This window comes from Prionailurus viverrinus, chromosome B3, assembly GCF_022837055.1.
Source record: "Prionailurus viverrinus isolate Anna chromosome B3, UM_Priviv_1.0, whole genome shotgun sequence".
Lineage (NCBI taxonomy): Eukaryota > Metazoa > Chordata > Mammalia > Carnivora > Felidae > Prionailurus > Prionailurus viverrinus.
In genome coordinates this window covers 40,884,768-40,898,117 of record NC_062566.1, presented here as the reverse complement: position 1 = coordinate 40,898,117, position 13,350 = coordinate 40,884,768, and the positions used below count along the sequence as shown (strand labels likewise).

At 44.1% G+C, this 13,350-nt stretch overlaps 1 protein-coding gene across 1 annotated transcript in view; it reads right to left on the bottom strand.

Moving 5' to 3' along the window:
- MYO1E (myosin IE) overlaps nucleotides 1–13,350 on the bottom strand; it is a 211,984-nt gene that overhangs the window by 80,798 nt on the left and 117,836 nt on the right. Inside the window, exons 7-10 of the mRNA XM_047863927.1 lie at nucleotides 11,175–11,306; nucleotides 9,073–9,207; nucleotides 7,551–7,683; nucleotides 990–1,186 (exon numbers count right to left, since the gene is read on the bottom strand). Of these exons, the coding sequence (XP_047719883.1) occupies nucleotides 990–1,186; nucleotides 7,551–7,683; nucleotides 9,073–9,207; nucleotides 11,175–11,306 (597 nt within the window). The remainder of the gene's footprint in view (nucleotides 1–989; nucleotides 1,187–7,550; nucleotides 7,684–9,072; nucleotides 9,208–11,174; nucleotides 11,307–13,350) is intronic.

The following is a 13,350-nucleotide window of genomic DNA, read 5'->3' as shown; positions in this document are numbered from 1 at the left end:
CTGGCACATAGAAAGGGCTACGTAAGTGTTTGCTATTACTATTCTACCATTTAGAGGCTATGGTGATTAAGAGACTGTCACTGGCAGTTCTATACTTCTGAAAGACTAATTTTCAGAATCTGTGATAGATAGATAGGTAGATAGGTAGATAGATAGATAGATAGATAGTATATGTGATTATGCCATTATAAAAACAGCCTGTGATAGTTCTAAAATATATCTAAAGTCTTCGACATGTTTCCCTTCAAAAGGTAGAACCTAATTCTCCTCCCCTTAACTGTGGGCTGTACTTAGTGACTTGCTTCTAGTGAATAGAGTATGGCAGGGTGTCAATATTTCAATCCAAGGTTACAAATTAAAAGATTTCTGGCTTCTTCCTTATTCTCTCTCTTAGATCACTCATTCTGGGGGAAACCAACTGCCATGTTGTGACAATCTTCAAACATCCCCAAAGAAGGCTCATGTAGCAGGGATGTGAGTCATCTTGCCAACAGCCATAGGAATGTACCATCTTGGAAGTAGATCTTCCAACTCTAGATGGAAGACTAGTAGCTCCAGTCAAGATCTTGACTTTAGCCTCGTCCCTGAATCAGAATCACCAAGCTAAGTCACTTCCTGCAGCAACTGTGACAGAATAAATGCTTATTGTTTTAAGCCACTAATTTTGGGCTGATGTGTAACATAGCAATATTTAACAAATACAGTATTCTAAAGCTTTAGGCTCGAAAGTCAACAAAGTTTCATGACCACGGGTTTCCCCTTTTTCTGTTCTATAGTTCTGGCTTTACTGAGTATTTTGTCCAGAAGAAGCTGTTACCATATTAGCATCTTGCTGGGCAATTCTAGAAGTAAAAGTGGGACTCAGTGATCCCAGGGTAAAAGGATAACAGAGGAGTAAGCATTATAATGGTTATAAGGAATAAGCCAAAACATGAAAACAAAGCCCTTAGTGATTTTTATAGCTAAAATGTGAACTTGTGATTACTTACATCTACCAAGAAATCAAAGACCCGGGCGTGCAGGGCCTTCGCAAGTGCATCCCTGGTGTAACAGGCCTGCTCCACGTTGAGGGTCACGTGGATGGACTCTGACTTGCCTCCCCACTTACTATCCATCTGCCGGCTTGTGAGCTTCTCTTTCAACCGGTCCTGGTTTATCCCCAGGAGATATGCAGGAAAAGCCAAAACTATAGAAAACAAAATAAAGCATGATTTCTTTCAGAACTTTAACAATTCACTTCACAAACATGTGCAGGCATTTGTGTGTGTGTGTGTGTGTGTTGTGTGTGCGTGCATGTGCATGGGTACACATGTGCACATACAAGACACCATCATTGGCCCCCCAAAACTTTCACTCTACTGAAGACTGCTTATCAGCAGTCCCACACACATCCATCCACTTTGTTTTTCTCAATTGTTCTATTACATGAGTCAATTCCTATGATGACTGAAACTTCCAATGATACAAATCAGTGATCCAAGAAGGATGGCGAACCAATCTCCCCTACTGAGATCCCAGTTAAATGCCTAAAATGGACATCTTTCGGGGCGCCTGGGTGGCGCAGTCGGTTAAGCGTCCGACTTCAGCCAGGTCACGATCTCGCGGTCCGTGAGTTCGAGCCCCGCGTCGGGCTCTGGGCTGATGGCTCGGAGCCTGGAGCCTGTTTCCGATTCTGTGTCTCCCTCTCTCTCTGCCCCTCCCCCGTTCATGCTCTGTCTCTCTCTGTCCCAAAAATAAATAAACGTTGAAAAAAAAAAATTTAAAAAAAAAAATAAAATGGACATCTTTCCAAGCTTGCAGCAAGGCAGCCCGGAAGGAACTAAATCAAGAGACATTTCTTTGGCTCCAAAAACTGTTTTCTTCCTTTCTGGTATGGTGTTTTCATAGCATTATTCCCAAAAATGTTGAAGCACCTGGTATCATGGAACTAACAACTACAAGCAATCAGATATTTACTGAATGCTTACCACATGTAGTGTTACTAGAGAGGACAGAACACAAAATATTAAAAAATCTTGAAGACCCATCTAGTTGAGGCCTGGACACTGTACCAAATTCAGAAGTTTACTAAAAGCTGAATATGTAACACAGGCAGACAATAAAGTCCTAGAGGAATTGAGAACAGGAAGCTGTTACAACTTGCTGGGGTAGTCAAGGAAGATGTGGGATTTGGGTGGGGCCTTAAAGGATGAACAGGATTGGGGCATCTGGGTGGCTCAGTCAGTTAAGCACCTGACTCTTGATTTCAGTTCAGGTCATGACCTCATGGTTCATGGGATCGATCCCTGCATCGGGCTTTGCGCTGACAACACAGAGCCTCCTTAGGATTCTCTCTCTCTTCCTCTCTCTACCCGCTCCCATCTCCCCTTCCCCCCCCCCCCCACCTCGCCCCCTGGGTCACAAACTCTCTCTCTCAAAATAAATTTTTTTAAAAAAGGATGAACAGGATTTGCACAGAAGCAGAGGAAGAGAGAGACGAGGGGAGGGCAATGGGACATGCACAGGTGTGGAAGCAGTGACTTAGGACACACGGTCAAGGTACAGCAAAGGGCCCAACATTGGCTACAGCTGAAAGTTAAGGTAGGTGATTACAAGGTCGGGGTGAATTCCCACAGGGGAGGTCCTTGAATGGTATATGAAATTTGGCCTGGAGTCAAAGGGGGCCTGGATGGCTTCTTGTGTGTGGGAGGGGGTGCTTTATAAGATTTCTCTGAGAGATGTGTCTGGAGCGAAATGGAGAGCATCGGTGTTATTCATGTCACAGCACACCCATCCCATCCTAAGGACACGTAGTAACATAGTTTTGGTCTTTGAATAGAAGAGCTGAATGGATGGCTTAGTAACTTATTTTAAGCCATGGAACTTGCCAAGAGGAGGGCTCATGATATAAATGGATTTTCTTGATTTCTGCTCAAAACACTGTAATGTGAATAAGTGACACCATGCTGGGTCATGAAAGAATGCTCAGATTTTTTGCAGTATGAATGAAAGATTTACATGGACACAAATCCAAACTCTAAACCTGGGTAGCAGTCTTCTTTTTCTGCATAAAACTGTATCAAAAGTTTCTGATAAAAGGATTTTTGTCAAAGACTTCATGATAATGCTCAAAAATCACAAGCCTCCCAATAAAGGATAATCTGAATTTCACAGATGGTGTTAGAATGAACGGGCTGACATTTTCAGTATATACCTTCCAATGATATTAAGTCAGTGAATGCATTTTGAAGAAGTGTAATGCCAGAACAAGGTATTTATTATCTATGCTAGCGTTCCACAACAGTGCTCTGACTAGTAGAAGGGCTTCCTTTTACAAAGGGCACGTGAACAAGATCAAGTGCACTCATTTGCCAATGGCCATTTCCTTTAGTTTGGTTTTAATGTTAGCACATATGTTTAAGAATCTGGATGTGTCTTGGCAATGCAAGCTGGTGCAGCCACTCTGGAAAATAGTATGGAGGTTTCTCAAAAAACTAAAAATAGAACTACCGACGACCCAGCAATTGCACGAATAGGCATTTATTCATGGGATACATACAGGTGTGCTGTTTCGAAGGGACACATGCACCCCCATGTTTATAGCAGCACTATCAGCAATAGCCAAAGTATGGAAAGAGCCCAGATGTCCATCGACGGATGAATAGATAAAGGAGATATGGTATATGTATGCAATGGAGTATTACTTGGCAATCAAAAAGAATGAAATCTTGCCATTTCCAACTACGTGGATGGAACTGGAGGGCATTATGCTAAGTGAAATTAGTCAGAGAAAGACAAAAATCATATGACTTCACTCATATGATGACTTTAAGAGACAAAACAGATGAACATAAGGGAAGGGAAACAAAAATAATATAAAAACAGGGAGGGGGACAAAACAGAAAAGACTCTTAAATATGGAAAACAAACTGAGGGCTACTGGAGGGGTTGTGGGAAGGGGGGATGGGCTAAATGGGTAAGGGACACTAAGGAATCTACTCCTGAAATCATTGTTGCACTATATGCTAACTAATTTGGGTATAAATTTTAAAAAATATAAAATAAAATTTAAAAAAAAGAAAAAAAAAAGAATCTGGATGTGTCTTCCACTAAAGTGAAACTTACCTTCGCACAGAGCAAAAACATAAGATGTCCATAATAACTCAGATTGGACACGTGCAGTGTTGGTGTGAGAACCAAGAGACATTTACCGAAGTGACATAGAAGAGGACTTTACTAAGGCGAAGCTACAATGTGGGTTATTATCACCATTGCCAGGCAGTTAGGCACATACATGCATCACTTAATAAAGTGGATATTATTAGCAATGGCTCCTCACTGTTTATGGTAACCACACAGTGAATACCTTGATACAATGAATAATTAGCCTCTATTTGTATATTCTGTAAATATGGGCTTTTCCCAAGCCCCTAACCATGCTAAAATAGGGACACAATTCAAATGCTTGGTAAAAATGTTTACGCCCTTATCTCTATGATCTCAACTAAAGAAATACAACACTAGGGGCTAAGTCCTCGGGTCCTTATCTGAGACTGAAAAAGAGACATGCTAACTTCTATGTCTCCCACTGCTTCTATTAGAAGAAGACAGGAGTGACGGACCACAGGCACTTGAAAAACAAGGCATGGAATCTGGCCAAGAATCAGAGCCACAAGCTTAGGGAGAGGAAATCTAGTACTTGCTTTGAAAAAAATCCATGCCATGTTTTTCAAATACAAGCTTTTATGGCCTTGTATTTTCTTCAGAGGCCTGCCCTGGTGCTGAAATCACAGGGCTGCTCATATTTGACTGCCTTTGGGGTGTGAATTTCCATGAGGGTGTGTGCAGGTGGGTTGGAGAAGAGCATCAGTGCAGAAGCTTGGAGGCTGTGGGGAGGGAAGAAGGGTGGAGGCATCGATTAATTTCAAAAAGCTGATAATAACCCTGGTAATGTTCATCAGAGTTATGTAGAACATAAAAGAACCTGCTAGGAAGCAATGTTTCAATGCATTTTGATAATGAAAATAGAGTTCTCTTGTTGCATTAAAGTGTAAAGCAAAGTTCGATTTAATTTTTCTGTTTACATCTAAAGTACAGAGAAGATAAACTAAAAAGATGTAGCAAAACAAAATTCCGTTTTACAAATACAAAAGAAATGGCAAGGTAAATGTGGTCTGTCTTTGGTGGTGAAGTTCTCTGCTCTCTCTTTTTTTCTAGACCAAGTTTTTATTTAAATTCCAGTTAGTTAATATACAGTGTAATATTAGTTTCAGGTGTAGAATTTAGTGATTACTGTGCTTTCTAATCCATTAGTAAAAGGAGAGAGGCTGTCCCTTAGTACTTCAGGTAGTTTTTACATAGTAATTTTTTTCTTTCGACAAAATTCAAAGGTGATTGTCTTTGAAGGAAGACTTGTTTCCAAAAGTATGTCATCTTACTATAGAGGTTATGACAGACACACATGTGCCTAACGTGAGGTTTGTTTGACTTCTCAGCAGTGTAAAGGTCTGACTCAGGAAATTCTATAGCTCCATTGGTCTAAATCAGGTTAACAGCAAAATCTGTCATCCCTGATGGCTGTTGTGCTTTATTAGGTAAGGAATCTTACCATTTTTTACTATAATAGCTGGAGAATGTCTGCTTTCTTCTGCTAGAAGAACACGGGCTAACACTTCCCTCTAAAAATTTATTCCATGAGATAGACTCAAACATGAGTTATTCACTTTAATGTGTTCCTTCAGTACTGTAATAGCATCAGTTCTAAAACCACCTTCACACCCACCAACAGATGCCTGATTCAATAAAAGTATACGTAGCCAAACAACCGAATACTATGCAGCTAAAAAGGATGAAGCTCCTTAATGGACAGAATAATCTTCAGGATATAATAAGTGAACAAGCAACTGTGGAACATTACGTTTAATGCTCCCATTAATGCACAAAAGTGAGAAGAAGAATGGCCGAGTGCAGTTGCTCTGAAAGGAATACAAGAGACTGGAAACCATGGTCCCCTTAAGAGAAGGGAACAAGTGGATGAGCAGAAGGGTAGGTGAGAGCACTGTGCTGAGGTAATGACTCCTGTGAAGAGGTATACCAACTGAGCAGGAAATAAATTATCAGAAGGAAGGCCCAATTCTTTGTTAGATCTCTTCGGTCTCAAGCACAGCCTTTCCTGATCTCTGTCACTCCACCACCTCCAATCAGGGCACATGTCAAGGCAGTTGGTTGCCAATCCTGGGCCTTGCCCAGTTGGCTGAGGAGGCTACTTCCTCCGGACATCAATGTGCAATGAACCACTTCTTGGCTCAAGCATACGGGGGCATGCTTGCTGTGACAGAGTGGTTTTGTTCTCCAGCATAAAGAAGTGATAAAAGAGTGTACTATCCAAGAAAGAGAAATTCAGTCTACTTCCCCAGCAACCACACTGTCAACGTTAAAAGGACAAGTGTTAATGACCCTCCTGGATACATATGCACATTTGTTAAATGTGATGGAAAACATACGTAAGTCTAGAAATATAGTTATTGTTATTAGGTCCTGTTTCTAGACTTTATGCACACCCATATATTTACTGTTTTCTACCCCGCTCCCTTCCCTGGTCAACATGATTCATCTTTCTCTTTATCGGATAGACATCAGAAGTCAGCAGAACTTCCCTCTTTTATCACAAAAGAAAACAAAGATATAAAACAAGGACCTTATTTGGAATGGAAATAGCCTCCCTGCGTTGTCAGCAATGAGTGGGATACTATTTATTGCTAAGCATCTAAATTTATCTCCCTGGAAGAATGCTGAGAAAGGAAGAAATGTCCTCCTGGGTGGCTGACGGCTGTGTGGGTTCTGAGAGCCGCCTGGAGAGCCAGCTGATGCCTCAGAGGCTGAAGTCACCCAACACGGTGCTTGTGGCCAACTGTGGCATGCACAACCAATAACGTGTCTCTGCGGGAGGGACCGACTTCTCAAAGAGTAAACACGATCATTCAGGTCTTCGGGCTTCTGACTACCACAGAGGTGACCGTGAACGATGATCTCAGGAATATCGACACAACAGCCAATGCCCCTGCCCCCTGCTTTTTTCCCCCTGTTTTCAGAATCCAATCTAAGCCAACCCACAGGTGAGCTCAATCTGTGAGCTTTCCTTATTGACATATACCTGATCATTTGCTCTTTGGGACCTTTAGGTGGAGGTAGACCCTCAAGGCCAGTTATTAGGAGACAAATCTTTTGGATTATTTAGCTATTAACTCTAATCTTCATTAAAATCTCACTTTAGTTTTAAACCTAGATGCAAAATTCTGCCAGACTCCCCCAAGGGTGATGGTAAACTGAAACGGAAATGATCTCATGAATGGTCTACTGGTGTGGGACATGGTGAGGAGGGCAGGTGCACAGGAGAGGCCCAGACTCTCTTAAGCCCATTTGCTCTGTCTCAGCAGGACACAAGACTCCTCATCTTTTCCCTAAATCCTCGGCTGACACCGTAGCAAAAGGAAAACGGCAGGCAGCTTCTGACGGAAGCTAACTGATTGTTCACCCACATTCAACCGCCGTCCAATGCCGGAGCTACTCACACTCCTCACTCTCCACAGCCGCATAATTGCCAACTTCCTTGAAGCTGATGTTCCCCAGGTGGAGGACCCCTGCCACTATCTGTAGGACCAGCGTCTGCTCCTCGGCGAAGATCCCGATCACGTTCATTGCGTGCTGGGAGAGAAAAGAGAAATGATCCAGATGAGCTGGTCGCCAGCTTTGTAAGCATGTGATAAAGAAGCCAGAGCTGAGATTGAGTTGTGTAGAGTCACACGGGGCTTGGCTGGCAGTGGCAGCTGGAAGGCCTTGTAGGACACCGTCACTGACCGACACACTCACATGAGAAGTCTGAGTCGCGTTGGAAAGGCAGTTCTGTCTTTAGATCCAGTACATGATCCCCCGGGGGTAAGGGCAGGAGCAAAGATACACACAGGGAGCAGCAGCTATACCCCACAGTCACCAACCTGTCCTTGTCTCCTGTGGAGCCCTTGATGCCGCCCGCCTCTCTCCAAGGGCACCAATGTCCCCTTTCCAGCTACTCCAAGGAGACCTTGGAGACCTTTCGCCTCACCAGGAGGGCTGAGCATAGACTATACTTGCAAAAGGATCTTGATTATAAATCTCCAGCAAATCAAATAAAAGCATTCTTAGAAAAGTTTTGTTTCTCAGGTTTGTTAAATTAAGTAAAAACAGCCAAAATGCCGAGACTTATCGGAGTCCTGAGAGAACAATACGCTAGGACCAATGCAGGCCTCTCATCTGCATTTCTTCTCCCAGCTCCTTTGAGGTCATCTGGCCCCTTGATGCTGTCTTCATTCCTGCACCTGCCTCAGCAGCCTGCCCCCTCCAAACAGCTCCTCTCCAACTGCACCCCGACTTGCCCTGTTGGGGTCCCCTTCTTGCGCCTGGGTCTGGGCTGAGGGATGGGCCTGGCAGAAAGCTGACTCAAAAGGCAGAGGTGGTGTGGTTCTTTGAGGTTCTTTTGGGTGAACACCCCAGCTCCAGAAAGTTCTAGATTGACTTATTAACTTGTTTCCCTGAAGACGTGACCCCTCGATGAGGTAGCTAATTTCATACTTCGTATCACAACATGCACGCAGAGTGAAGGACATGGAGTTAGAGGGTCGCCCTCTGACCGCTCAGTGCAGGGGTGAAGGGAGAGCACTGGACCAGCCCCTGAAGGTGTTGGAAAAGATCAGAAGGGTGGTCTTTGCTTCACCTGTCTGAGGAAACAGCTCAGCAACTGCATAAGCTCTAGGCAAACAGGGATGGTAAATCTATTACCTGCAACAGTGCTTACCAATTCATCAGAGCACCTGCCGGGGGAGGGGAATGAGGAATTCACGTTTTTTATCCATTTCAACTTATTAAGTGGTCCTCTGGCACCTGGGCACATGGCTATCGAATGGTGCTTAAGCGTGTTTAAGGAAATGCAACGCTTACGGCAGAATGAGGTGGAAATTCCGTGCTGCTCTTTGCTTGGTTCACCCTCCCTGCCCTTTCTAGCACAGGCAACACTGGGTCCGGAGAGTCCATCCTGCCTGGCCCCGTGCCAGCACTCACCAGCGTTTCCTGAAATTCCCGCCTGTCGTCAATGTCATCCACCTGGTAGGACCCAGAGAGGTTCAGGTAGCAGTAGTAGTCCATGCTGGTGATGCCGAGGCTGTGTTTCTGCTCTTCAGAGGCACCCTCGATGAGCTGGAGCAAGAGGAAGCGGGGCGGGGGGGTGGGAGGGGCTGTAGGGCTGTAGTGTGGCCCACCACCCAGAGGCACCAGAGGCAGCACTCCCGAGCCCAGGTAGTGTGCACTTTCTGACCCTGCCTTCTAAAATGATGGGTTTCAGGATAGCTGCTCCCCTTGCAGTAGCCCCAGATCATCTCTGCAAGTTCTAATTCTCAACTCTGGTAAGACCCGCAAGAGCTGAGAATTTCCCCTTGTCCAATAAGGAGAACCACAGTGCGGCGCTCGCGAGACCCTCAGAAGAGTGGAAGAGAAGCCAGATTGTAATTATTTCGTTCCTACTCAACTTGCTTATGGCTTTATAAAGTGCGGCGGCCCCTCTATGCTTCTCTCTGCGAGACGCAGAGAAAACAGCAGCCCCGGGTCCCGCTCCCTGCCATTCTGAAACCTCCTAACCAGTGCGCTGTCCCACAGCTTTCTGTTCCATCTCTGACCCTTGCCTTAGGTCTGCGCAAGACCCTCTTAAAGGGCTCCCATCCGTGGTGTGCTAGAAAAATATTCAATAATCAACTCTAGGGGAGAAAAATGGATGTGTAGTGTTTGCCGATTGTCATGGTGTGAATACTACCACGACTGATTTCAAACTCCCAAGAAAATACCACTGAAGGAGGAAGTGGGGAGAGAGGCACACGGCCCGTGCAAGCTGACCCCAGCTACTGCCAGCTCCAACCCTGCAGGATTTAGGAAAACAGAGATAGCCCAGCCACACTTCTGCATCTTGGTCAGGTTCCTCGACATGTCCTCTCAGCTCCACAACCCGAGAGGATGGAACCTCACGTCCATTACAGATAAGTTCTAGGTCACCCATAACATCAGGGTCCCTTAGCTTTCCTCCGTCTCCTCAAAAGAGCTTTGTGTCACCCCCTTCCTAGTTTTCCCCTTCTGTTTCTCCCCCCCATTCACACCACACTGCCCTTCATTTGCATCTTCACCCTCCCTTCTCAAGTCTCTTCCATCTACAGACACGTGCTGCTCTTTGCTGTAAGCCTTTCCTTGCCTCTGAACTTCTGCAAGTCGCAGAATCTACTTCCTCATCACGAGCCAGCCACCTGGAAGAATGAAGTGCCATCATCTGAGACAGCTGTCGAATTGAAAAGACTGTGTTTGAGCTCCCAACACAGTTTAACTTCCTTCTAATCCAGCGATCTTCAAACGATAACAAAGTAAAACTAACACAAAAAAGAGCCGCACGTCTTTCTTTGAAGAAATTCTGAGCTGGACCCCCAATGTATATGCTAATATATAAGCCCATACATAAAGAAATTGTTTTGGGCATCATTATATTTCTTAAATACTTAAAAACATTTTTTTTAAAGTAGTTGAATCTGAGGATTCCTGAAACCTTGGAACACAATCTAAGAGCACCCTGCACACTGCTTTAGCACCAGACTCTGTGGCCGTTCTGGGCACCCAAGTCAACACTTCGTGACCTGGGGTTAAAGATCCTTAGTCTTTCCTCTGACAGCTCCCCTCCGGGAGACTTCCACCCTTGCCACCTACCTGGTTGAGGCCCGGCCATCACCTCCACAGTTTTGTTCGGGCCACCTGACTTGCCCAAGCAGCCTCCTCACCACGTTCCCCTATGTGCCCTCAATAACTCTCCTTAGCATCTCAGCCATAGCTCCCCGCGTGAATTCCTGTCTGGCAAAGAACCCAGCACTCCTACTTTTGTTTTGAAGTGATATTAACAGTCTTGAATATTTAACTTTTGGGAAATTTTTGTCATCTCTCCTCAAGAACTTACTCTCTTTGCGGGTAGGGACATTCTCATAATTTTTTGCACATTGACTTATACATACTATAGTAATAAATACCCCTTGGCTTGACAGACTAGATTGTCTAAACCTAAGATCTGAGAGAAAAAAAAATCTTTTTAATGTGCAGAAGGAATAAGGAAATAGGAAAGAAAAAATATAAAGGAAAACCTGGTAAAATATGTGAAAACTCCTCTCTCCGGGGTTCCTCATCACCACCCTGGATTTTTCCAGAAGGAAGTTGGAGATCTTTCCACCATCTGGTTCCCCACCTGGACTGAACTGGATTTCAAAGTATTTTCCCTGTAAGAAAGTTGGGGATTTCCTTCAATGGTTGGTGAACAGAAACATGATGTTCCAAATAGGCTTTCAATACAGTATATAATTCAAGGAAATTCATTAATGAAAGATACGTTCTGAATGATTCCCAGTTCTGGTCTAGACTTCCTCACTTCTTCCTATCAGACAATAACCAGGGCTTTCGTCCAGTCACACGATTCTGTATTGAGAGAGAGAATCTATCGTTCCAGCCCGACTAAATAAGGATATGCTGAATTCCTTGCCCATTTTCCCCAGTGGGTGCTTGCCTGTGAAGCCGGAAGTGGTAAAGAATGGGACAGAAAATCTCAAGGTTCCCTTGATCTAACGAGAGCGAACTCTATCAGCCTCTTTCAGGGGAGGCAAATTTTCCCTCTGCCAGACTTATTTTCATGGCTTTGGGCAAAAGTCATCACTTCTACTTTTGGATCATCTAACATTCTTGTATAAAATAAAAACACTTGATTATAAATCAAGTTCTTTGCAGCTAGTTGCAGGTGTGGAGATTTTTGTTACTGTTGTTGTTAATTATTTCCTTTTAAATTACTGCTGGTAGGGAACAAAGGAGAAGAAAGCCCTGGAATTTAGCCGGGTAAGGTGTCTAGATTGTTAGGTAAATGGCATTATTTTTCTCACTAGAATCTGGTTTCTCTCCCAACCTCAGAAAGGGCCAGGAGGGTAAATGCAAACGAAACAAAAGATGAGAAGGTGGGTGTGAGGGAGTGTGGTGTTAGGAGTCCCTAACAAGAGACCAAAAGTTCAGCCTAGAATCAAACCGGAGAGCATGCCCCGCCTAACTGCATTTAATATTTTTAAATGTTATTATTTTAAAACACTGAATACGTTTTAAATGTGTATGCTGGTTGAATCCACCCATTTCAGGGCTGGCTCCTGCCAGGTCACAAGTCTGGGACCAGAACCGTAAACGCATTAAAAACAAGAAAAGGGCCCTGTTTCCTGTTGCCTCCAGCATCCACTACCTGCTGTGTCCTGTGAAGTCATTTGACAATTCCAGGTATCAGAGAGACTACAAAACAAGGCCCTCTAACTGTCTATTTGTCTTATTCTGATGACTCCTCCCCCAGCCTCTCCCCCAAAGAAACACAAAAACAAACACTTAGAAACACCGGAAAGAGACAAGGCCACAAGCCACTGTGATCCCGAATCACAGTGGTTCCTGAGAAACGCTTGCTGAACAAGGTTCCCCGTTCTTCCTATTATGAGGACTATCCTTCACCGTCTTTTCCTTTGGGCATGTTTTAGAGGGATTACATCAGTGTTTGTTGGTGCACACCTGCATCGGGCTCTGTGCTGACAGTCCGGAGCCTGGAGCCTGCTCCGGATTCTGTGTCTCCCTCTGTCTCTGCCCCCCATCCCCACACATGCTCTGTCTCTGTCTCTGTCTCTCTCAAAAATAAACATTTTAAAAAAGTGCAAGATGCTAGATGAATTAGTTTTGTTTGTTGTATTTTCGGTTCTGGCAGGTTTGCCGATGTCCTTGATTAGAGTTGATCAACATCCCCAATTCAGGCCTAACTTAAGAAACAAAAGCCTCCCGACTTTGTGGGAGACACTGGAAAGTAGGGCAGGATACCATCCATGTAAGAGAAAGGCAAAGGAGTTTGGTACCATTTTTTAAAAGTTCCCTTAGGAGTCACAAAAAACACAAAAAACAAAACTAAGGAGGTATTTAAAGGAAGCTGAAGGAAGGGCGCGTGGGTGGCTCAGCTGGTTGAGCATCCGACTTTGGCTCAGGTTATGATCTCACGGTTCATGGGTTCAAGCCCCACATCGGGCTCTGTGCTGACAGCTCAGAGCCTGGAGCCTGCTTCAGATTCTGTGTCTCCCTCTCTCTCTGCATCTCCCTGCTCATGCTCTCTCTCTCTCTCTCTCTCTCTCTCAAAAGTAAATATTTTTTAAAAAGTAATAATAAAGTAAATAAAATGAAATAAAAATGGGACTGTATTATAAATCTTGTTCTATAATCTGTTTTTAAAATTTAACAATATATTTTGGATATCTTTTTAAA